This window comes from Marmota monax, unplaced genomic scaffold (assembly GCF_021218885.2).
Source record: "Marmota monax isolate L192 unplaced genomic scaffold, Marmota_monax_Labrador192_F-V1.1 WCK01_AAM20220418_F8-fsc00009, whole genome shotgun sequence".
NCBI lineage: Eukaryota > Metazoa > Chordata > Mammalia > Rodentia > Sciuridae > Marmota > Marmota monax.
The window spans coordinates 18,661,239-18,687,011 of NW_026694710.1; the positions used below are offsets into that span (position 1 = coordinate 18,661,239).

General features: G+C 44.0%; 1 protein-coding gene across 7 annotated transcripts in view; it reads right to left on the bottom strand.

Moving 5' to 3' along the window:
* Positions 1-25,773, bottom strand: part of Cc2d2a (coiled-coil and C2 domain containing 2A) — a 100,752-nt gene that overhangs the window by 24,505 nt on the left and 50,474 nt on the right. For all 7 annotated transcript variants that reach the window (XM_046423741.2, XM_058572400.1, XM_058572399.1 and 4 more), the window contains 12 exons: positions 23,421-23,598; positions 15,371-15,527; positions 13,519-13,666; positions 11,542-11,680; positions 10,867-11,070; positions 9,105-9,197; positions 7,835-7,926; positions 5,320-5,487; positions 2,848-2,953; positions 2,536-2,645; positions 1,084-1,180; positions 503-601 (listed from right to left, as the gene is read on the bottom strand). In XM_046423741.2, coding sequence (XP_046279697.1) covers positions 503-601; positions 1,084-1,180; positions 2,536-2,645; positions 2,848-2,953; positions 5,320-5,487; positions 7,835-7,926; positions 9,105-9,197; positions 10,867-11,070; positions 11,542-11,680; positions 13,519-13,666; positions 15,371-15,527; positions 23,421-23,598 — 1,591 coding nt within the window. The remainder of the gene's footprint in view (positions 1-502; positions 602-1,083; positions 1,181-2,535; positions 2,646-2,847; positions 2,954-5,319; positions 5,488-7,834; positions 7,927-9,104; positions 9,198-10,866; positions 11,071-11,541; positions 11,681-13,518; positions 13,667-15,370; positions 15,528-23,420; positions 23,599-25,773) is intronic.

Here is a 25,773-nt window from a genome sequence, read left to right on the forward strand (position 1 = left end):
ACAGCTACTAAGTCATTCAGGAGTTGCCAACCTAATGGATGCCCTAAGCAAAATGACTAACTCTGAAGAAGGGAGCCTTTGTGGAGCATACCTGTGCTCATGGATTTTCATGTTTTAAATAATGTGCACTCGCAAAACTATTAATGTACGCACTTCATTGAATGGGTCCTCAACTGTCCTGATTGTTTCCTTCAAATTACTTTTAGGTACCATCCATTTCATTTTTATCATTTTGACAAATCTCCACTTTGTCCCACCTTCACTTCTGTTGAAATGTTTAAAAAATTCTCATATTTGAGTAGTCCTACAGTAACTGCAAATTCTGAGGAACACAGAAGTTTAATAAGCCATGCAAGTCTGAAGGCAAATCAATGACTTCATACAGTGATTTTCTTCTTTCCAGGGGGTTTGCAGATATATTCTCTCAGTGTTGAGATTTTCACAGGAAAAAATGGTTCGAGCTATGCCTTTTTCTCATGGAACCCCGACTTTAGGTACTTACCCTTGCTTGGAAATATATAGTGCTAAATGGAATCTTCACGCATCCCAGCCAGTGTCTCTCAATACGGGTATGGATTCCACTTCCCCTTTCACGGTCGTCCTAAAGGACACATGGGAAGTAATAATTGTTTAAGAACTCCAGACACTCATTTAATTAATATGACAGCAGGAGAGCAGCAGGATTTTAGCTGAAAGTTTGTGGACCTGGGTTATACAGACTTAATCAAGTTCTGGCTCAGACACTTTATTAAGTGACCCTAGGAAAGCCATTTAGTTTCTGGGAACTTTAGTTTTCTCATCAATGAACTGGAGATTTCATGATCTACTTCATAGGGTTATTTCAGAATTGAATAAGAAAGACAGTGCATGCAGAGCACTAATAAAATTTCTGGCAAAGCAAATACTCAGCTGATAATTTAAAAAGCTAGTTCTCTTCCCCATCTCTTTTTCCCCAATTGTATGTGTCAAGTTTCAAACATTTCAAACTCAAGGAAGATGGAAATTGTGCTTAGGACTTATGTAGAGGGTAGAAGGTTTGCCAAGAGCAGAGTTAAGATGGTTTCCTTTAAACTGAGAACTTACCTCTGAGACATCGTATAGTACTTCATCGAAAATATTAATAAACACATCATCTTTCACTGACTGTAAACTCGCTGTGCTGTAATCCCCATTAGGGGCCCTGCAAAATAACATGTCAACAGGGACTATGAAAGTAGGCAGCATAGAAATTATGAGCACTCAAATGTCAACATTTGAACAACACACAAGTGGGAGCACAGGTGTGGGGATTAGAAGCCGTGCTGTCATTTCAAGGATTTAGCTTGGTCAGGGATGGTGCCATGTCATACCTACACTCCAATGCAGAGAGCCCTCGACTGGAGGCTCTGTGCCCATCCAAACCCTCTGCTGGCTCTTCCTAGTGAGGCTATAAGCTTTGCAAGGAGTTATTCTGTTTTTTTTTTTTTTTAATTTCTTTCTTTGTTATTTTTAGATATACATGACAGTATATGTGTATTTTGACACACTGTAGGCTATAACTTATTCTGATTAGGATCCTATTATTGTGGTCATACATGATGTGGAGTTACACTGGTCGTGTATTCATGTATGAATGTTGGAAAGTTATGTCCCATTCATTCTATTATCTTTTCTGTTCCCATTCCCCCTCCCTCAAGGAGTCATCTTGGCAGGACTGTGGTGGCTCAGTGTCCAGCTACAAGGCCTCCAGAGGTTCTGGAGTCGGTTGTGAGCTTCCTAAGCATCTTGGGAGGGTGCATCTCCAGGGAGACCACTGGAGTGTAAGCCTCCTGTTGTCTGTGGCTGTTGAATGGTCCCGCTGCCCACTCCCTGGAACATGGCGTGGCTGGAGGCCGGATACCACAGGTGTTTTGCTAAGCAATTGCCTTTAATCCTTCTTGTTCCTTTTGCTCACTCCCTGTGTCATAGTGGTATCTTCCCCCTGTCCTGGCTTAACTAGTTGTAATCCCTGCTCTGCCTCTAATCTACCATGTGGTTTTAAGTAAGTCACCTCCGCTCTGTGGCTTTTAGTTTCTTCTCCATAAAAGCAAAGGGTTGGATTAGATGATCATTTCAAGTGCTAAAATAATAATCTTTTAAATATCTAAAATTCTTTGACCAAAGTTCTGGAATGCTTGTGTGGTTTTGGTGAGGGAGAAAGTGTCATTTATGGGAACTAGCGAGTTTCAGATTCACTTAGGAGAGGACATGAGGAAGAAAGGAAAAGCAGGTTAGGGCTGGTGGTGTGAGGGGATGAGAAAATTTGAGCTGTAAGAAGCCAGAACCTGGACGGAAGTAGAGTGTCTCAACATTGACCCAGGTTTCCCAACTCGGACATCTTTCCACTTTTATTCTTGAACGCAGTCAGCCGTGGGCCCCAGAGGAAAACCGTGGCACTTGGCATCTGGAGCTTACCAGCTACAAACTTTTTGCCTTAGTCTTTTCTTGCTGGGTTTCTGTTTCCTTTGCATTTTTTCAAAATATCCAACAGTTCTTTAAAGAGGAACATATGCTTACCTAAAGGGAAGTTCGAGTTCTTCATTCCAGCTGGGATTCGGCCCTTCAGCCGTTGTGGTGTGGCAAATTGTGCGTTGAAAAGAGACTTCTACAAAAGGACGCACTAAAACCTTTAATAAAAGCAAGAACAAATCCTGAGTCCATCGTGAGTAGATGAATTATCTAGTCCTTAGTAGTGGTTGGCTATGCTTAATCAATAGTATGTTTTGCAAGAACATGAGGCAGAGGCAGGACTGTCCATCAAGTCTATAGGTGGCTCTTAAAACCTGACGGGCAGGACTGGAAGCTGAACCCAGCATAGGGGCCTCTCACCTGGCCGAGGGCATAGTCGGGGCTATGGGCCGGGCTGTGTGTGCTCGGGGAGGCAACGTGCTTTTCACTGAAAGCCCTGGAGGACCTCGAGGGCTGCTGGAATTTGCTAGGAGGGAAAAGGTAAGAAAGAAAGAAATGATACGAGGAGTTATCATTTAATTCTACTGAGAATATGGTCTCCTTCAGAGATGTGAGCCCTGGCGGCTGTGGTGACAGCCGTTGTCCCTGAGCTTGATCAAACTTCAGAAGGCTAGGTATGCTCTGATCCTCCCTGGCCACCTGGTGGCTATGAGGGCCTTCCCCAGATTCCATCCCCAGGCCTGCATGTCTGACTGAGAACAGAGGAAAAATGTTCCTTCTCTTTCCTCCCCTCCCAGGGCCTGCCTGAGTGGGGACCTGACTTTCCCCCCAGAAATGAGAGTCTGTCCCTCTGGGTAAAAGAATCTGACCAGAAAGTCCCTCCTCCATCCAGTTCCAGTTCTTTCCACTGTATTTTCTCTGAACCTGTAATCTCCAATGGCCTGAGCTACCTGCCCCAGGCAAGGCCTGTCAAGCCTCACTGGGAAAGGGAGGCTGGGGGACTCCTAATTTCAGTGAGGACCAAAGGGTCTTGTCCCTTTCTCCCTATGGCTTCATTCTTAAAAGACATGAAGATTATCTCTAGAAAGCCTCTTTCAGATACCTCCCCCCACCATCCTAACATCCCACTTGCATATCTATACTGAATTTTAGGGTTTGCCAATTATTGTGCATTCATTATTGAACAAAGTACAAACTGTCTCTATCAGACCCTCACCTTTTCAGAGTTAAGTTTTCAGACAATCTATGAGACAGTGTAAGTGGAACATTTAACAGCACAGCTCTTCTTCCTCTTTGAAAACCATCAGTTACGTTATTAAAAAAGAAAGAAAGAAAGAACCCATTTGTTTAGCACATACTCTATTAGAGGCCTTATGTCTGCCTCAGGATGAAAAATCCAATAGGAGAGGTCAGTTCAGACTACATTGGTAGGCAGGCAGGTAAACAAGCAATCTCAATAAAGTGACTGTAGCCATGGGCCTGGGCTATAGGAGCATAGAGAAGGAAGTGGAAAATCCTGCTTGGTTGGATGCCAGGGTAGGGGGTAAAGATTTGGGCAGGTTTCATGGAAGAGTTGATGTCTGCACTGTCTGGATGTATCCTCATTGAAATGCAGAGCATGAGGGAACAATGGTGTATCCTAGAATTATCTGAATGAACAATTTAATATTTCAAAATATTATGTGGAGACCAAAAATAACAAAAAAATGCCTCTATGTTCTTAAAAAACAAACAGAGCAAACACCTGTAAGCTCTTTATGTGTGGGTTTTCACCCCACAGTCAGTCAGTCAGTATAGTATGTTTTGAAAGGACATGACAGTGAGGCAGTCAGGGTGGCTCGGGAAAGTGAGGCCCTGGCAGGTTCAGGACTCAGGTGGACACTTACAAGGAGCAGAGCAATGAGCCTGGACATCAACAGGTGTATGGCAGTAGGTTGGAGAATAATCATGAGAAGAAGACAGGGCGCAGCAGCGAGTGAGCACATGGAGTGCTGGAGAAAGGAAGAACTGCAGGAGGAAAAAGTGAGGCCAGCAGCTGGCCTGGCGCTCTCCTGTGGAATCAGATGGTGCTGAGTGACCGCGGCCAAGCCTCTGGCATCCCCTTCCATTTCCCTCTAATGAATGGAGCTGGAAGAGCAGTTTAAGCGTTAGCTGAAACAACACGCAGGTATGCTTAGTGTGGTACTGCTCCTGTGGAATGGACAATGTATTCCTTCTTCCGTGACAGTGGAAAGGGCAGCAGCAAAAAGAAGGTATAACTCTTGGACCTTTATCTCTGCTCTGCAAAGGCATCAGAAGCTCAGGCTCGTCTCACCTGACCTGTGGTTGGGGGCTCCCTGCTGCCCCCAGGATAGTGGCCATGGTAGTCCTAACTCAGTCCTCTGAACAGGTAGGAAGGAAAAACCGTGAGCTGACGCTTCTGGTGCATCTGCCCAGCTGGCACTCTCTTCTGTGACCCTGCCTCTGGCTGTAGGTGACTATACCATGGATGGACACCTGATCCCAGTTAGCACCTTCAGACTCTGTCCTGGGGGTGTGAGGCTTAGCTTGGGGTACCCTGGCTGTAGGGACACTGCCTTCACGTGAGAGTGAAGCAGAGGGAAGCAGCGAGGGGGACGGTGGGGCCTCGGGAAAACCATCTTAACTCCTGGGGGGGCTACCGTGCTGTTCAGCTGTCCCTCTTGTCCTTTCTATGAGATGTTCTTCCCAGTCCCACTGAGGCCCTCCTTAACCTGAATTGACTCTTACATCCCAGGACAGGCCATGGCTTCAACCAGAGCTCCCAGGCCCGCCTAGTAGAACCCATGTTAAGAACAAGAGTGAGCATCCTCCACAAGCTCGCCTTAGCCGGGCTCCCACGCCTTCCATCCCAGGGGGACAGGAGACTCTCACCTTGCCGGGGGCTTCCTCACTGGAATGTCATACGCCCGCACAATGTTCACCAGCAGCTTGATGTCTCCATCCGACAGGTTCTGGGCGGTCACCTTCTTCCGCCCTTTTCTCCTTGGCCTCAGTGGCCGCTTTTGTTCTGCCAGCTTGAAAAGGCTCAGGCCCAAAATGCTAATGGTTACAGAGCAGGATTAGGACTCAAAGGAAAAGAAAGGCCTGGAAAACTAGGGGATGACTCTCCCAACTCTGCCCCAAGGTTTCTCACAGGCCTCTGGAAACTGTCCTATTCAGGGTGGTTGGAAGAGTCTAGAAATTCTGCCCATCCACTGCGTGGATTGCTGAACATTTTTTTTTCAGCTGCTACTCCGCAGAGGAAGAAAAGCCATGTCCTGGCCCCCGCCTGCCCCCCTGCCTGGCTCTCTACCTTGCTCACCTGCCAGACCCCCAAACGCACCCTTGTACTCCCCCACCCTCACCTTTGCTCCTGCCTTCCCTCCTCAGGGCCAATATCACTCAGCTGGAGGGACTCCCTGTGCACCCTCTGTCAGCATTATTAAGTGTTCCACCCACAGGAGACAGTGCACACAGCCTTCGGCAGTTCTGGGGACCTCTCACGGTCTGAGTTTAGACAGAACTGGGCGTGAATCCTGGCTCTACTCCGCACCCTAGGGCAAATTATTTCACCTCTTTAAGTCTTTGTTTTATCCTCTGTAAATGAGCATAATCATCCCTACCTCTTGGAGTGGCTGAGAGGATGAAGCAGGAGGGGTGTGAAGCACCTGGCACTGATCTAGCACTCAGTAGGTCCCTAAAATGCCACTGCTGGGATGAGAACAGGGACTGATGCTAAGTGACTTCAGGAGGAGGAGGTGGAGGGGGGGAGAGAATCCTTCTCTTATCAATCTGTCCTGATCACTGAAATGATCATCAATAAGCACTTCCAGGAAGATAAAAAGCAGCATGGTCCCAGAACCATGGGAGAAAAGTGCACGGAGCAACGTAAGTTCTTGCTCAGAGACTGAACAGAAACAAGATGTGACTGTATCTGGAAGTGGACATTAATGACTATGCCAGAGGCCACAGAACAAAGCCCCCTGTGCAGAGCCAGCAGGGGCTCATGGATCTCAGCTTCACTGCTCAGAATTGAGCGGGCCCCTTTTTGGATGAGGGCTCTGCAATTCTTGCCTGGCATTATTGGTGGCTCCCATAGGCAATCCCAAAGGGTTTCCAGGAGCTGGTCCATTTGTTCTCCAGGGTCCTGCACAGCACAGGGACCCTCTATGAACCTATGAAGCCCTTCTATGTGTCAAGGACAGTGCTAGGACCTTGCCTATGATGTACTTATTCTTGAAATAAAAAATTTACTCCATTTTTCAGATGAAACTGGAGGCTCTGGGAGATGTTATGATTTGCTGAAGGCCTTTCGGGAGGGGGCTAGGGTTCCAACTCAGGGCATTGATGATAGAGCCCACCTTCCGGGGGACGCCTGTCTAACCCAGACTCAGGGCCTCAGAGACACAGCCTTGCCAGGCATCCTGACATGGTACGTCCCTTCCCTTATCAATGCTTCCTCCCTCCGAGTGACTCCTCCACTGAGGCTTTTGATCCTCCACGACTGTCGGTCTGGGAGCATGACTGGGACCACTAAATACTGAGACATTCTAGTTTAAAGCCAAGAACAAACTGAAATTAAAAAAAGGAAAAAAAAAAAAATGAAAGAATGAACATACCCCGAGCCTTCAGAACTTAATGCAGAAAGTAAAGCAGAAAAAAAGAAAGAAAAGAAAAACAGCATGAAAAATCACCATCTGTTCTAAGTGACGTTTTTATGACTACAACATTCAATGACAGGACTCTGTAGAGAGAGGGGTTTCCATGTGAATTTTGGCAGACACCATCTCTCTTCTGTCCATGGATGACAGTGGAGGGGGTTGCCTTTCTACCAGTCAGATAGGGGAGAGGAAGGACATGCACAGGGAATGACCTTTTTAGGAGAATAAATTGAACCACAGAAAAAGTCATGTTAATGTCCCCATAAGACCACCTTTCACCTTTCATGTGCCCACCCTAGCTGAGACCTTTCAAGATTATTCTAAAAATAGGGAGTTGACCAAGCAAATAGTCAGTTCCCAACTTCCATTTTTCCCTGATGTCCTTTGTCCTCCCAGTGGGGTGCCTGAGCCAGACCCAGACTCAGGAGCCTCTGAGGGTGAGGTCTTAGCCACTTCCGTGGCCTTGTGATGGAGAGATTCTGGCCCAGGAGATTAGGAAAGCAGAGGAGAACCTGCAGGAGGGTCTTGGAGGCAGTGGAGGTGAGATGGGCTGTACTGGACACCATGGGAGAGCCTAGGGTGACTTGTCCTAGCGGGGATCCCTCGGACATAACCAGGTTTCCAGCACAGTGCTGGGCCATGCCTACCACATAATGATCAAAAGATGTGGTATGACACCTTTTATCTAATAGAATAAAAACACAGATTTTATAGAAAGTAATAATAATGGCTTTCATTATTTTTACCTGATATTGGGAACTTCTTCTTCGACTACCAAATCAGTAAGAAGAAAATGGTGTTTAGCAACTAGGAAACGATTTATCACCGAGTCTCTAACCTAGGGAAAGAATTCAGCTTTATTTAAAACGTTCTAATTTAAATGTCATTGTTCACTCCAGCACTCCTCCCAGTCTTTGCCTTAGGTCACCTCATCCCTCCCCCACCCCAGCTGTGACTCTCTCTGCTGTACAGCTGGCGCTTGCTGGCAGCTCTCTAGTTCCCCCTAGACTGTATCCTTAAAGGCAGAGGTTTTCTGTTTTGTTCACTGTTGTTACATTTTCGGGGGCTGGAAAAGCTCTGGATACAAAAGATAGGTAACACATTCTTCCAGCAAAATTCTACTATCACAAAAAATAAAAATGGGAACAGTCTGCAGCACACACAGTTCAGAGCTGATTCTGAAGTCCTTTCCTTACTCAAAATGATGCATGTTCTAATTTAAATAGAGACCTCAGGAGCCAGGAGGGCAGCTCAGTGGTGGAGGGCTTGCGCTGACCCAGCATGTAAGAGGCCCTGGGTTTGATCCCTAGCACTGTAAAAAAGTCAAAATAAATACATACAAACTTAAAAGTTATGATATTTAGAGGTCCTTTATCTTATCTTTCTTTTTTTGTGCATGAGCTATAGAGTAGATAATGGGAGAAATGTATTCATTGAAGGAAGGAGAAAAAAGAAAGGAAAAAGAAAGGAAAAAGATTAAATGATATTTCAACTTTAATTTTTGTTTTCTGGTGAACAAGGCACTTAGCATGTGATTTTTAAAAATTTTTTTTTTTTAGTTGTAGATGGAGACACATCTTTATTTTATTTATTTATTTTTATATAGTGTGAGAATCAAATCCAGTGCCACATACTTGCTAGGCGAGCACTCTACCACTGAGCCACAACCCCAGCCCTTAGCATGTGATTTTTAAACTTGTTTATTTTTTTTCTGATCATAATGATAATCATTGTAATGCAATATAACATAAATGTAAACATTCAAATATTTGAAAACACATGACTGAGAAATTCAGTCTCTTGTTATCATCTCCATTTAAGATAATCACTGATAATAAACCATGACATATCATACTGGTTTCATATATACAAAAGGTGAAGATAATTGTCGGGCACATACTTTTATTTATGTGGCTTGCACAAGATGGCATAGTCATTTATAAGAACAGAGAACCTCCCATTCCAGAATACTGGCTCTCTCCCACTGTGAAACCTGTTTTAAGTGATTTTTCTTACCTGCTGGAGGTACTTGGCTACAATGGCCCTATGGGTGTCTATATGGTCCTTGGTTTCAATTACATTTCTGTCTTGTAACCGCTTCTCATATTCCTAAAATTAAAAGGACATGATGATTTTAAAGTACTCTCTGATGCTCTCCTTGGAATTAGGAAATTATTTATCTCATGCAGTTCAAGTCATAAATTATGAATCCAAATGTTTCTTTCATCTTCCTCCTAAGTTTTGGTTCAGAACTGATCTTTGGTGCAGAATCCAGGATTCTAGGTCAGTTGGTTAAGCTGCCTTACCAAAAGAGGAGACTTCAAGGCAGTGTTTAAAAGTTCAAGTGCTCACACAGGGAGGCTTAGAGGCCACAGAACAGAGGAAGTAGTCAGAATTCAAGACGCTAAACTCATCAAGCAAGTTAACCGAACTCATGCTTAAGTTTTCCTTTATCCATTTTAAGTAAAGCAATTCCAAAAATAATGAGAAACCCCAGTGAAAATATTGTCCCATCCTGTGACATCTGGCTGCCCTGATGGGTCAACCATTCTGAGGAGGGCAGGGGTTTGCTTTGGTGACATCAGGTAAGGCTTTTCCCCTTTTCTGTCAATTATGTACGTGCCCTGGGAACTGCCACGTTCTCCTCATGCCCATTGTTGGTGACAGTTGAAGGCCCATTGATGGCTTCCAATCCAGATCCCAACACAGAGCTATTCCCCAACACTTCTGAACTTGGGACCCGAGGACATGTCTCCCTTTCTGCGGGCTGAAGCCATCAAATGTGATCATGTGGCTAAGCACAGGAAAGCTATCTGCTTATTGGGGGCAGGAAGCCATTGCACCAGAAGCCCAGACAGACTGCAGAAGCATCCTGGCAGCAGGCAGGCCTCACATCTGGGGCTCTGGGACACAGATGGATTCCTGTGGCTCCTGTGTCTTCGGATGGCTAACCCTGCTTTGGGGTTTCATTGTTCAGCAGACTCCCTGGTTGATGCCTGAGGTGGTTCAAAATTGGGTTTCTATCCCTTAGGATCACAAATCCAAACTAAGGAACCAAATAACTAAGAACCAAGTAACCAGATGCATCCTCTAGGAATAATTTCTGCAGAAAAAAATCACAATGGTATTAATTTTTAGTTTTTTTTCCACTCATCTCATCAAATACAAACTCATCTTTTTACCACTAGCCTGCTCCTTCTATACAGCCTGTGTCCTAAAATTTCTCTAAAGCTCCTCCATCCCAGCCCCTGCCTTTGCCATCTGCATCCGCTAAGCCTCTGTTCCTACTCTTGCCCTTGACCAGGGTTCAGATTTGGTGCATCTCCTCTGTTCCTTCCTGCCCCACCCAACCCAGTCTGCCCAAATCCTACCCATTCAGGCTTCCCTGGGGCATTTTACCACTGTGCCTGGGACAGAGTGCTTGGCAGATACCTCTTGCATTAAAACAGAACTGAATTCCTGGCCAAGCCAGGGATAACCACATTAACCCCTAGTTCATCTTCCAGCTTTACAGTTCTAAACCTAGACAGTTCAACCACATGATTCAGATTCCTGGTTACTGGCTATTTTACATATCACTACAATGAGGCAAATAAATTATTTAAATATCAAATTCAAGAAAATTAATAGACAGGTTACATATAAAAGTGTTATATAAGAAAAAACCATATTGCTCTTGAGAATTTAATAAGGAGAAGAAAGTTCATTTATAACATTACACTAAGAGGCATACCAGATATTTTATTATTTTACTAACCCTTCTTAGGAAACTTTTTACCTGGAATATTTTTTCCATAATTTCTCGGTCATATACTGGAATTTGCTTATAATTTCGGAATTCTGGCACCTCTTGGGTTCTAAGACAAAGAAGCCTGAAACGTTTGGATCGATTTAATTCCTCATCTGAGACAAAGTTAAATTCCTGTTGTAGCTGTTCCAGTCGAAAGAAATCAGGGACATAGGATTCACCACTGGTAGCCACCTATGGAAACCAGAAAATGCACAACTAGGCCATGTGACAGGTGGATTTCGCCTGAAGAAACCTAGCACTGAATTTTGGGAGACATTTAACAGTTTCAGATGGGCAGATTCGAAAGACAAAATCCATTAAAACAGAGAAAATAAATCTTTCTTTAGGGTCTGGGCAGAGCTACAGGAAGGAGTAACAAGAAGCAGCTGGTATCATTGCAGGTGGCTGTGTGGCTGGCCAAGAGTTTCTGAGCAGCCACGCTTTTCCTCACTACCACATTATGAGGGTGGCCATGGTGTCTCACAGCTAGGGAAGCAGCAGGGCAGGAATTTAAACCTCACCCTCAGCCAGCTCTCGGGCCCTTAGACAGTGCTGAGTAGGGGAGTATGGTGTAGAAGAATATGGGCACAAAGGGCTCTGCGATTTCATCTTTTATTGCCACTCTGAGCTTAGAAATGGCCTGTGTGCCTCTGGCCACATTACCGAGATCAGCTGCATTAAAGGGGCATTGTTGGGGTCATTCGGGTCAAGCTTGGACTCTGCTGCCCACTTGGCCAACTTCTTCATGTCTGTCATTCCTGATGTGCCAATAGATGAGATGGCATCTGCTCTCTTCAAAGCACTGGAAAAATAAACCAACAAATAAACAAGGAAAACCAGTTGATTCTGTGGGTTTGACTTTATCACTGAGCAGGTTGCATCCGGACCACTGGATCCCAGAGAACTGCTTATCCACCATGAGAGAAAAATCTTCACATAAGGCTGTGTGCCAGGCGTCTGGATGACTGCTACTAAATGTCATAGGGCAATAAGGAAATATGAATGGAGGGGATGCAAATGTGACTCAGTCCTACAACTCTGCCCTGTGCATAGTTGGGTCCTGGCCAGGGAAGAGGAGCCTCTGCATGTGGTCCAGAAGCCCTGAATGCCTCACATCCCAGGCCATGAGGGCACTCGGATGCAAACAAACAAAAGAAAAAGGCACCAGCTTTGGACACAGGGATTCAAAGGAAGCACAGTGGCCTTGGGGCTTTGTCAACAGTTCTGTGCTTCCCATTACTTAGTTACTCGTGTCCTGTTTTACCCCCCAAGAGGTTTCCCTAGCATTAAGCTCAAGTAAAATGAATGCAAAATGCCTATGCTCCAGGGCACTGGCCTGCTGGGCAGGAAGCAGCACCTGACTTGGAGCAAGCCCATCTCCCTGTGGTTTTCATTACATGGAGACAGTGCAATGTGGAGTGTGGAATGGGGACGAGGAGGGTGCCAAGGGGACCAAACAAGCCCTGTTCTGGTTTTCCACACATTGAAAACAGCTAGTCTCTGACTTGGAAAGTGTGTTCTTGATGATGAGAAGAAACCCTTTCATTTTAGAGATGAGGCAACTGAGGGGCTGATCAAGACACATCTATTGGGAAGGACAGAGGGAGCCTCTGATGGAGAAGATGGGGCTCCTGTGACCTAGGCACGTGGACCAGCATCATCACTCAAGGGCTGCTGTTATGGTTTAGATGTGGTGTCCCACAAAAACTCACATCTGAGACAATGCAAAAAGGTTTGGAGGAGAAATGATTGGGTTATAGTCTTAACCCAATCAATGAATTAGTCACCTGATAGGGATTAATTGAGTGGTAACTGGAGGCTGGAGGAGGTAGTTCACTGGAGGCAAGACTGTGGGGTGTATTTTTGTATCTGGAGAGTGGAGTCTCTCTCTGCTTCTGATCACCACGTGAGCTGCTTCCCTCTGCCATTCTCTTCTGTCAGGATGTTCTGCCTCACCTTGAACCCCGAAGAAAGAGCCTGCTGTCGATGGACTGAGACCTCTGAAACTGTGAGCCCTCAAATAAACCTTTCCTCCTCTACAGATGTGCTGGTTGGGTCTTTTTCTTTCTTTTTTTTTTCCTTTGTGGTGCTGGGGCTCAAACCCAGGGCCTTGTGCATGTGAGGCAAGCACTCTAGCAACTGAGTTATATCCCCAGCCCCTAGTTGGGTCTTTTAGTCACAGTGGCAAAACAGCTGACTAAAACAGCTGCCTAGGAGTGGACTGGCTAGCCCAGAAGCCCTTTCTCCTCTTCTGAATGAGGATGTAGCAATACAGAAAGGGGCTGGAGAATAGGGACTTTTGTACAACCAGTAGATTTGTTAGCAACAAACCTTTACTGAGGGCTAAATATACACAACCATATGTTGGGCGCCTCTCCCAATTGTAACATGGGGATAACAGTCTCTCAGAGTTACTGTGAGGATGAAATAAAATGCTTTCCTCTGACACTGATAAATCCCTAATATTTGTTAGGCTCTTGCTATTTTAATTTTTAGGTTAAGAACAAGTTTTGAAATACTCTGTAAACACTGGCACCTGACAATAAAAGGAAAGGATATGACATTGTAAGCTTTCCCTCCCTGCAAATCTGTAACGCTAACACTGATATTGGCCATCAGTTTGTTCAAGCCACATGTTACCTCCGAAATCCGATGTTCTGCTGTGACAATGGAGGAATTAGCGGGATGCCATTTTCTCCAACAGCCCATGCCACACTGTGCGACACCTTCCCCGAGGTCATTAGAGTCAGTTGATTGCTGCCATCAGCTTCAAAGGAGAAGGGCACTCCTGGGGATACATCAGATTAAATAAGATTAATTTATATTTAGAAGGAGAAATGAGCCCAGTCCTAGCAAGAATGCAGATGGTCGGCCAATGGAACTTGGAGTAGGTAAGGTGATGGGTGGGAACACATGATCCCTGCCAGGGCCGTCAGACTGCTTTGGGTGACACAGAACCAGCCTCTTGGCTCTGTCTCTGACAGTAGAGTGTGGATGTTACCATGGTGAAAGTGATTTTTGAATAAATGACTGAAGAAAGTGGAAGTGAGACATGTAGATACTTTTGGAAGGAATATTCCTAGCAGAAGGAACAAATGCAGGTACCCTGAAGTGAGACCCCAAGTTCAAGGAATGAGCACTACAAAGCTGAGTCAGGGCCTGGCAAGCAGCAAGCACACAGTAGATGTTGGTCACTGCTCAACTGTTGTGGCCACAGCAAGGCCCCACTCATCTGACCTCCACCAACTGGAAATTAAGGGCAGCATGTTTAGTCAACTAAACCAAGAAAAGATGTTCAGGCACTAAATACAGTTACTTCAGAGTCCAGATTTCCAGTAACTATTATTCATGCAAAACAATAGCACTTTTATGTCATAATAGCATCTTGATGTTTTCCAAATCTGTCCTTCATATTGGAAGGATTTTCATCTTTATTTTCAAAGCATACTGATGAAACATTAAAGGAGGTGTTTTTTATTTAATGTATGAGGAAGATAATACCCAGGGAGGTTCTATGACTGCTGGGGTAACATGGTTTGTCCTTGTCAGAGCTACAACTAAGTCTAGGTCTTCAGATTTTATACTGATGACTAGATTTGGGTCTTAAAGAATTCTTGCAGCTAAAGCTCCAGATATGAGTTAAAAATAAAAATTACCAGGAACATGAGGAAACAAGCCATCATGAATAAGAGGCAGCAGAATCAGAACAATATGTGGATAGGTTTTGCAATTATCAGATACAGAATCTTTTAAAAATTTTAATATGTTTCAATAAAATGAATGAATGAATAAAAGAGAACTGATTGGAGTCCAAGAAAAGAACAAAAAGCAATCAGAACTGGCCAGGCTTATCGGAAAAGAACTAGATGGAGTTTCTAAAATTGGAGAAATGGAAGGAAAAGTGGAAGGAGAAAACAATGATGAACTCCAATGATTAGACACAGCTAAAGAGTGAATTCATGACTTGGAAAAAATTATATATAATGTAGCAGAGAAAGAAAACATTAAATATTAAAGTATAAAGAAAAATTAAGAAACATGGAGGACAGTGAGAAGATCTATCATATATCTTATTAAAATTGTAGAAGACAGAATGGTAAGGAATAATCTATTTTACTTACTAAAGTTATCACCATGTTTTTAGCCTTACAAATATCACTGTGATGTATATTTTTAAGTACAAAGATTTGTCTTTATTTCAAATTATTTTCTTAAAAAAGATTCTGATAAATGGAATTAAGGCATGGAAGGGGATTTTAAAGGTTCTTAATTCATACTGCTAAACACTTTATAGTTATATAGTTACATGCATTTTCATGGTCAATAGTAGCTTATAAAAGTGATTTGGCAAAATATTATATAACATCATTATTTTAATATGAATTCTGGTAGCAATTAAATATTATCTGGTTGTCAGAGCGATGTGAAAAGGATATACTCAAATCTGACAATGAAACCATAAGCCATATTGATGACAATTCAATTTCCATACCGCTTCCAACTCCCTCGTGGTCCAGTGTCACATGCTGGTTACTGCTAAATTCCACTTCTTCTATGGGAGCCCTTCCAGTGACAACAGTAGTCTCGGGGATAGGCAGAAACACTTCTGCTAGCAAGGTGGTGCTGCTGTGTCCAATGGTTTCATAGACCTGAAACCCAGAGAAGAGAAATAGCCAATAAAAACAACTATTACTAGAATGTGCTCACTCTCAGATACTCAGTCCACATTGTTGTGTTTGTGCTGGTCACTGTCCCAGCCCAGAAGGCACATCTCAGAGTAGAAAGCTAAGTTGTGTTACTACCGTCCCATGGAAACTGACTGACACCCACTTGAGTTCAAGTTGCCGATGCCCTGATTTCCTACCCGGCTAATCTACTGGGAAAGGGAGGTTAATCAGAGCAATAGGCTACTGTGGTTATTTCTATTCTAAATTAACACACAGCTTACTTGGAGAAAGGCTTCTTCTTTTTCCTAATTCAGGTGACCTTTAGAGACCAATGACATCAGGTGGAATGGGTGTGACAGAAGGGGCATACTGCTAGTGTTTTATATTATCTGCACCAACCTCCAAGTCAGTAGGAGAAGCTTTGTACCCAGAAGCCTGGAGAGTGTCACATTTAAACCTGCTATTTGGTAAATACCTTAAATTCTACCCTTTCAGAGGTCATCCTGGTGGCTAGCTCTGTAGCCTAACCCAGTCTTTCTTCCAAGACAAAGCCAACCAGATCATCTGCAGCTCTGATGCTCATTATTATGATGTGTCTCTTATAGTGCCATCGCCATGAGGGGAAGGGCTCATTGCTAAGGCAATCACAGATGAAGAACATACAATTCAGCCTCAGTTGGACCCACTGCTTCATCTGCTCCAGTTTCCCCTGTATTCTTGGCTCATCTTGCTTTTGTGGCAAGATGACAAAGTATTCCACAGTTCTGTGGGCTTCTGTCCTGTGTTTTATTCTTTCCCTCCATGAGGTCCCCTGACTGGTCCCTATTTTTCTGAAAATGCTAATTTTACTAATTTTTATTTCTACTAGTTAATCTTTATATTTTCTTTCTTACATAATAAAGTCCCCTAAACTAATCAATATTTTCTACTCACCATTTGAATGTACAAGGATGTCACTATGGATCCTCTCTGCCCACCTTCCCTCATAGGGCATGTGATCTGAAGTCTTTTCTCAGAGTGAGGTGACTTTGTGCCTGACTACCATCCTGGCCTCATCTCCTAGGATCCACGTGCTCATATTTGTAAGGTGACTGACTGAGCTTGGTGGCACTAGTGGAGGAAAGTGTAAAATTTGCATAGGAACCGAACTCAAGATGTCAGATTTCATGTCACTGTGAGTTATTCCAACAGGCTGGGTCCATCAGGAGACCTGTGATGTTCATGGCTTTCCTGTGGTGGGATGGCAACGTCTACCTAACCCAGGGGCTCCACTGAGAGCCCATAAATGGCACATGAAAGCCATGCTCTCTGGATTCAGGTTTATCAGTATTAAAAATTTTATGGGAAATATCAAGCATACATAATACAAGAATAATGATACACCAGGACCCTATTCCTTGCTTTGACTATCACTAATTTGTCTGTCTTATTTGACTTATACCCTTAATCACTTCCTTTCTTTCAATATCTTGAACCTAAACATCATTTTATCTGACAATATTTCAGGAAGCATCTTTAAAAGATAAGGATATTGCTGGGAACTGTGGCATATGCCTGCAATCCCAGCTACTTGAGAGACTGAGACAGAAGAATGACCAGTTTGAGGCCAACCTGAGCAACTTATCAAGACCCTATCTCAAAATAAAATTTAACAAGAGCTTGGGAGGCAGCTCAGTCAGTGGCAGAGTGCTTTCCTAGCATGCATGAGGCCCTGGGTTCAATTCCCTATACTGAAAAAAAGCGGGGGGGGGGGGGAAGATATAAAATAAGGCATAATTACAATACTCTTATCACAGTGATTCATTAGTAACATCAATTATTAAGGTTCAAAATTTCTTGAAAAACCTATATATTGTGTTTGAATCAGGACCAAAAGGTATTCCATACATTGCAAATGACTGACATGTCCCTTAAGCCTCTATTAATTTATGAGTGCACTTTTTCTCCCCATTTCCATGGATTCAGAATGCTGAGGGGAAAAGGAGTGTCACTATTGCCTGTCCCAAAGCCTCTCAGGAGCCTGCAGTTCTGACTTTCACACATCTTCACAAACATGTGGTCAGCTATTACTTACTGCACAGGAGACTCAGGTTTGACCTGTTAACTATGCGCTCATTGCATGAAGCTTCAGCATGAGAAAATGGTGTGTTTTCTTTCATTAAAAAAAAAAAATGCTTAGTTTTTTTAACTAACCAAAATTTTAACTTATTGGGACATCCTTTTATATAAAGCCCACTAGGAGCTTCAGGTGTGTTTGGTTTACGATGAAGATTAAATAAGGTAATAGACCCGACAGTTCTAGTTCAGTTACTGCTCCTGTAACAGAATCACCAAGTATTTGTTTATTATATGACTCTGGGGGGTCTGCACACGTACCCCTGCCAGACTTTAAGCATTCACTAGATATTTTATGGTAAATGCTTCTGGGCTTGTTTGGTATTTATTCCTCCTGGGTGTGGCCTGTGCTGGTCATCATGCTTAGTAATGAAACACTGGCCACATTGAGGGCATTTCTGGTGGACGTCACTGCAAGAGTCCTTGTTTCCAGTCTCGAGAGCCATATTCCCATCCAGTGTCAGAGAGGAACTGAGTGGGACTCCTGGAGCTGGGTCTATTCTCCAGGGGAATGGAAGGTGTGTCCACTGGGACTCCTACTCACAAGGTCATTATCTACTTTCCAATAAGAAAATCGGGATGCCGTCTGACAAAGCTGAAAGACATTCAAGGTTTTCGCAAACTTTTTACTCTACTCTTTGAAGGTAGCAGAAGCTCTGGTTAGTGCCTCTAACCACCAGTGATGTCTATAACTGTCCACCAGTTAGGTTAATCAAAAACGTCCCTAGACACTGTCAAATGTCCCCTAATGGACAAAATTAACCACTTGAGAAGCACCACTCTGAGCAAATGATGGGTGTGCTTGGAGATGGAACATTAACTCAGTAACAAGATAGGAAATCTAATTTGATTCACATTTAACTGTTCAAAACTTCTGTTGTGAAAGCAAAATTGAGGCCATTTATGAAATTATTATTACTTTTCTTGCTTTGGAATATTGTTTGCTTTAATTGAAGAATCTGGTACAAATTTAACTGCTAGTAAGATTCAGAAATGTATACCTAAGAGGAACCTTGGAAATCAAGCTAAGATAGATTTAAAAATGCATTCCAGGACTGGAAATGTGCTCGCTGGTAGAGCACTTGTCTAGCATGAATGAGGCCTTGGGTTTGATTCCTAGCACTGCAAAGCAAAAGAAAATAACAAAAATTCCATCCAGAAATAAAGTTGCATTGCATGGTTTTAGTCATATTTCCCTGATTAAAAAGACAGTTTCATCTCTTGCACTTGGTCATGTTGGATCGGGTATGAATGGCTGCTCTGTGATCTGTCCTGGATGTTGTTCACTGAGGTTAGTCATCTCCTGGCGAATGGCCCTGTTTCAGCTCAGCGTCAAACCAACTTTCCTTTGTGCTCTCAGACCTTTCCTCCACTGAGGGTTGAGGACATCTGACATGCTCTCCTTCACGGCCCTGTCCTCCATTCCGTGTCAATGCTCCTTCTTCAAGGGACCTTCCTAAGTCCCACCCCTCCCAGCACTCTGTGGGCCCTGGTTCCCTGCCTCCCCTCAACTTTCCTTCTTATTTCCAAAGACATCTATCTGTTCTGTGCAGTTTGCTCTCCTCACAGCTGGTAAACAAGCTCAAATCAGCCACACCCTGAAGTCAGCCATGATTCCTCTTCCATTTCCCTCCTCGGCAGAGCCTCTGGGAGGGAGGCCCCCTCTGGGTGTCTCCAGTTTCTCTCCTCCCAGACCACAGAATCCCAGCCACCAACCTCATGTCATTTCCTCACTGCCACCTACATCTGGGATTATGTCTAGTTCATCCTCCTGTTTCCTACAGCGACCTGCAGGATGCTTTGCTCAGCAAACACTTGCTGGATTGCATGTGCCAGCCATAGGTGTAGACTGGTCAGGTAGTTAGGGGCCAGGCCTGGCCTGTTCTCCTATCTGGCTGTGTGATCTCAGGTCAGTTATTTAACTTCTCCCTCAGTTACCTTCTCCATTCATATGAAGGGAGCATCAATACAGCTACCATGAGATTGCCGTGATGGTTCAATGAGTTTAGGTGAAAGGGTTTAAAATGGTGCCTGGACTGTTGTCATTGTTCTGTGACTGTCACCTTATGCTAGAGATCACTAAATACTAACAGTTCAATACATGGGGTGCCTGAGATGGCCTTCTAAGACTCCTTCACAGTAATCAATTCTGAGTCCAGAAGAATTGATTGGACTTTGCTCTCCTTTACTGTTACTCCTAATTAGGTGAAATGAGGATAAAGTTTAGAGCCTAATTAGTCTGGATTTAATTCAACTCTGCCACTTGACTCAAGATCTCTGAAACTCAGAATGATAGTATCTGTGATTTTCTCCAGTGCAGCATGAAATGGCCTGTTTAAGTGACCAGGCCCTGCAGTATTGTCATAAATGTTATTTCCTTGACACTTTCCCTAGCTGCCCCTGGTCTGTGTACACTCCTGCCTTTCACATTAGATGACCACAGCTGTCTTTACTCTGCCCCAGGTAACCTGTCCTCCTAGGCAGCCACCTGCTCTTCCCACCTGCTCCTGGCCACCTGATTCCACTCTGCAGACTGTGGGCCTCCTATACCTACTTCCCTTAGCTCCTGAGGATGACTTGCAACAGTCTGATTTGCTGTCACCAACTGAAAGCATAAAGTAAGATGAGTATGAAAAACAATCTCTTTTGGACTTTTATTCACAGAGGACAAAAAAAAAAAAATCATAAAAGTGAACGAGACAAGGTAAACAAGGACTTCCTTGCCCAAATATCACTATTTTCCTGGCCTTGATGGTGCCACTCTAAAGATGAGCCAGAGAAATCAGAACAGGCCCTGGGAGGAATTTATTATCCTCAACTCCCCATCTCAGACTACACGCTGGAAAGTAAAAGCTCAACAGGATTGATTTCTGTGGGAAAAAAACAATGCTTAAAAAATGTGCAACCTGTCTAGCAGTATTACATAACAGTTGCTAGTATTTTTTAAGCTGAAACTGAGAACATAAATGATAAACAAAGAAACGGAGGCAATCATCACAAAACTTTTACACTTCTAAGACAAATTTCCTTTGCAAAAGGTAAAGCATTTGTTTTGGAAGGACCTCAGAAGCCGAGAGTTTCAAAACCTTTCTGGAATGATACTGGCCTGGCTCAAACTCCCCTGCTCTGGAAGTCCAGTCTCAGCCTTCTCTGGGGGCCAGTGTAGACTGCTATTCCTTTTATTCCTTCAAGCCAAACTATCATCAAGCCCTGGGTCCCACCACTGAAGGCTGCTTTAATTGACCTCTTCCTCCCATCTCTGTGGCTGGGTCCTTCCCACCTGCTCCTGGCTTCTCTGCCAGTCTTTGAATTCATGTACTTCATGCCTTGGCATTCTTATCTCAAGTCTGGCTAGCAAACACTGGGCTTGTGGTTAGAACGTGCATGAAATCAAACATCACAGTTAACACTGTTCCCCGCAGTGGCCCTTCACATCTGCACACCAGCCAGTGCTGTTCCTCTGTCCTTCTCTCTTATTTCCCCACTGGACTGATGCTCCTGGAGCCAGGGCCCTGTGTATACCTTTCTCACATGGCTCTCGGTTCTCCACTAGCAATCCTGTGGTCACTCAGCTGGTGGCCACCTGGCTCGCCTTCCCAGTGCAGACTGTGGGAGTCCCCCACTCCCATCTGAAGACAAAATCACCTCATTTTATGTCCTGCCTTTGTTCAGAGTTGTAAATTTTAGGAAGTAAAATTTAGTAGAAATTTATATAGAGATAGTTTTCCTATAGATGGTATGCAGAAAGGGAATTTTTAGGGTTAAGGAAATCTCAGGTTTTCACCAAACCTCCAATGTCAATCCTACTGCTAATACCAATACCTTTACTTTGAAAAATGTACCTGTTTTTTCTCTCATGTCTATAAAATTTAAATTAGTGAGTTCTATTAATATAAGTTCTATTATTTTCAAGTTCCAGAATGCAAAGACTTAAAAATAATTAGCTGGCATTTAGGATTATATGAGTGACTGGCCTATGCTAGATTCTAAAATTTCAAGAACATTCTTTCAGTTGTGTAGGTATCAGTGTGGTTACCAGTAACTGCATTGATAATAATAAAATCAAGGAATCTATCTGGCTTGAGTCTTGGTGATCAGTGCTTTGTAAATGAGGATCCTCTCTGCTGCCCCTACCCCAGGTCCTAGATGCAAAGGTGTAGAACAAAACTGCCAGGCTCTGGGAGAATTCCAGGCCAAAGTGATCGATCAGCCTTGGTTGCCCAGTGCTGGTCCTTAAAGGGCCTCCCTCCCTCTTCTTGGCACCCTTCCTCTGTGCTTCCTTTCCACTGTCACAAGAACCTCCGTCTTGGCTGTCTCAAGCTTCTCCCAGTTTTGGGAGGTTGTTAACTACTGAGGTTGGTGCTCAACACACAGGGCAAAGCTCTAGACAGACAGAAGAGCTGTCTGCACAGCTTGGGAAAAGGGTCCTAGGGGCAGTAGCCTTGGTTGAGCACCCCCTTTAGTTATTAATTGTGGGAAGGTCTGGGGGTCTTGGAAGCAGGGTCCATGTGATCAAGGTGGTACTTAGGGGCAATGGGCAGCAGCTATTTTCTACATGGTACAGAGGCATATAAATTATAATCATTATACATCTCTAATGTTACTGGCCAACTGAAGATCAATCACAATCAACAGGCAGTGGTTGCCAGGAGTACTTGTTGAGGGGATTCTAAAGTTAGATCCAGGCTCAGGGTGGAAAAATCCTTAGCTGATTGTCATTTCTGGCCAGGGTAGCGGGTGGGACTGAGAAATTTCTGCCTGTGTAATGGCTGAGGACTCGTGAAATCTGCTTGGGAAGTTGATAGGAAGCAGGGTACACATGCTGCTCATCTGTAGCCCTAGTTAACATTCCTGTTAGAATCATGAAAGAAATCCATCAACATCATAAGAGAGAACTCACAAAAGAACATGCAGCTTTGGGGCACCATTTATCTTCTAAATCGACATCCGTCCAGATCCTCAGGATATGACCTAATTTAGAAATGGGGACTCTGCAGGTGTAGTTATTTAAGGACCATGATGAGACTAGGGCGGCCCTAAATCCAATGAGAGTGTCCTTATAAGAGATAAAAGGAATACACCAGACCCAAAGAAGGCCATGTGGAGATGAAGGCACCGACAGGAGCAATGCTTCATGAATCAGAGCTCCAAGAGCTGCCAGAAACCAAAGAGGCAAGAAAGGGTTCTCCTCCAGAGCCTTTGAAGGGGGTGTGGCCCTACTGGTACCTTGACTTGAGACTTTGGGCCTCCAGAACTGGAACAAATACATTTCTGTTGTGTTAGGCCATCAAGTTTGGGGTACTTAGTTATGCCAGCCCTGGGAAATTAAATCAGACAAAAACTAATATGTTGCTCATGGTAGGATTTAGGCTGGTGGGGAGATTTATTAATTTGGGGGAATCTAGCACCTGTACCCCAGTGCTAGATTATTATGCCCCTGTGATGGTGGCATAACTGGTTTCTCTGTTACATTATGCTAGGGTCCTGTAGACAGGGATTTTGAAGTATTTCTTCAGTGATTGTACTTGCCCTCCACACTCTTTCAGCCACCCACCAATTACTCTGCCAGTCTCTTCAGGAGCTGTGCAGGGTAACAGATCTCTTTTCACCGAGACTTTAAGAAACTTTAAAATTAAGAGCTGACCTGTTCCTCTTGAGAATCTTTCAAGATATCTGCATAGCCAATGGATGATTTAGAACCACCCACACCTTCAATGACCACGCCACTCTAGGACGAGTGACTATAATTGAAATGTGTACCTGAAGCGTTAAGCTCTCTGGCCAGTTGAATATCTGTAAGTTGAAAATCTGTCCAAAGTGAACTCGGAAGTCTGCACCAAGCTGTCGACTGACTGTCCTGGACACCTCCTTGTTGTTGAAGAGCACCTTCAAGTACACACAGCGCCTCCTCACATCTTCTCTCCGCAAGACCTCTACCCTGCAAATGAGACCATTTGCAGCTGGGGTCAGTATTAGTTTGCCAAGGATCACTGGAGTGTGGGATAAATGGACACTGGACCTAACTGGGGCAACTCCATCGATCACATTAGCCCCCATTGAACCAAAACAGCCACCTGTCTTACAGAACTTACTAGAATAAACTATTGTGACATGGAACTTACAGAGAGGCCATTAACAGACACTGAAAAGCACATCTTCAGAATGTTTCGCGGCTGTCACCACCACCTGTCTTCAGAACATTTTCATGGAAATATTTCAGAACGTTTCCAGTGAAAATTTTCTACTCATTAAATTTGGTGATAGTTTTAACTTTTACATCTCTACAATTTAGACCTATCCCAAATGCTCAAGTGACTTCAGCCTATAAAGGACATTTAACCCCAAATTGCAAGAAAAATTTAAGACATCTACAGACTTGGACATCAACAGAACTCTTGTTCCCAGGGACCTTCTACAACAGGCAGAGCAAAACCTCCCCCTTCCATCATGGTTCCCCTTACTTGATGGTCTAATGAAGGGGTGATTCTGGTCATTGGCTTGGAGGTACCTGGGTTGTAATCCTAAATCCCAGTGAAAACTCAGAAACTTATTAGGATGAAGTGTTTGTTCATTCTCAGTCAAAAGGGAATATTACCTAATCCAGCACCAGCCAGTTTTCCCTTAAAAAAAAAAACATGCTCTGTCATTCCATATTTTGAATGTTTATGGCAAAATAACATGGTATGGTATGTGTGTTTTGAAAATAGCTGATTCAGTTTATTTATGTATCTGATAGGTGAGGTTGAAAGCACACACGAAAATGCACAAGAAGTTACAATTAAAAAATTATTAGCAGCCGGGAGCTGTGGTGCACACCTGTGGCTGGAGAGACTGAAACAGGAGAATCATGAGTTCAAAGCCAGCCTCAGGAAAAGCAAGGTGCTAAGCAACTCAGTGTGACCCTGTTTCTAAATAAGATACAAAATAGGGCTGGGGATGTGGCTCAGTGGTTGAGTGGCCCTGAGTCCAATCTCCAGTAACCCCTTCTCCCCCAATTATTAGCACATTAAGAGAAGTTTGAAATCACGGAGGCCATGGGAAATCTTTAAATGGCATCCTAATCAACCCCCACATCCTAGTGAGCTTGGAGGCTGACTCGCCCAGCTCAAATCCTCACTTTTAATGTTGATATCCTGAATACCAGTCTAAGATATTGCCTACAATCATGGTAGGTCTTGCAGTTATTGGAGATTGAAGCTTGGGCTCTGGGGGTTTCTATGAGTTTAGCAGATTCCAATTAGGATATGCTGTGACATGCATCAGAATTGCCTGAAGGCCTTGTGAAAACCTGGCTCTCTGGCCCCTCCCAGAGTTTCAGGCTCCACAGGTCTCAGGTAGAATCTGAGCCTTGCTTTCTAATGAGTTCTCAAGAGATGCCAAAGCTGCTGATCCTGGGGCCACACGTGGCAATAAGGTGTAGGAAATAAAATAAACAGGGAATCTAAAAAATATTTGTAATTTTTAAAGAGAAAAGACATGTAATATGTTTATGGTTTATTACACACATATAAACCTTCAGAAAGTGATGTTTCTCTTACGTACCACATAAAAATGAATCCAGGGCACTTAACCACTCACTGAGCCAGATCCCCAGCCCTTTTGTTACATTGTATTTAGAGATAGGGCCTTGCTGAGTTGCTTAAGGACTTGCTAAATTGTTGAGGCTGGCTTTGAACTCGCCATCCTCCTGCCTCAGCCTCCTAAGCTGCTGGGATTACAGGCATGTGCTACCTCAGCTTAGAAATGTACTTTTATCAAATCCAGAGGGTCTGCTTCAGATAGCTTGACTTCAATACTAGCCATAGGGCACACCTGTAACTGTATTTGGGAGGTTCTACAAGACCTTCAAAGACAGAAGCTGTGGTGAACCTCTAGTCTCTGGTGTTGGCAAAATCAAGGGGTAAGGAGAGGCTTCAGTGTCTGCATCAGGGAAAAGGGACATGGTAGCAGTGAACTGAAAGGTGTATGGAGGTTACAGGTAGGCCAGTTCACCCCAAAGTCACCCGACAGTGGAGAGCAGGCACAGATTGGCAGTTGCGACACCTCCTACAGGCAGCTCTATGCAAGTGCTCCTGGATGGTTGCTACGGATGCAGAGGTGGCCGGATCCTGCG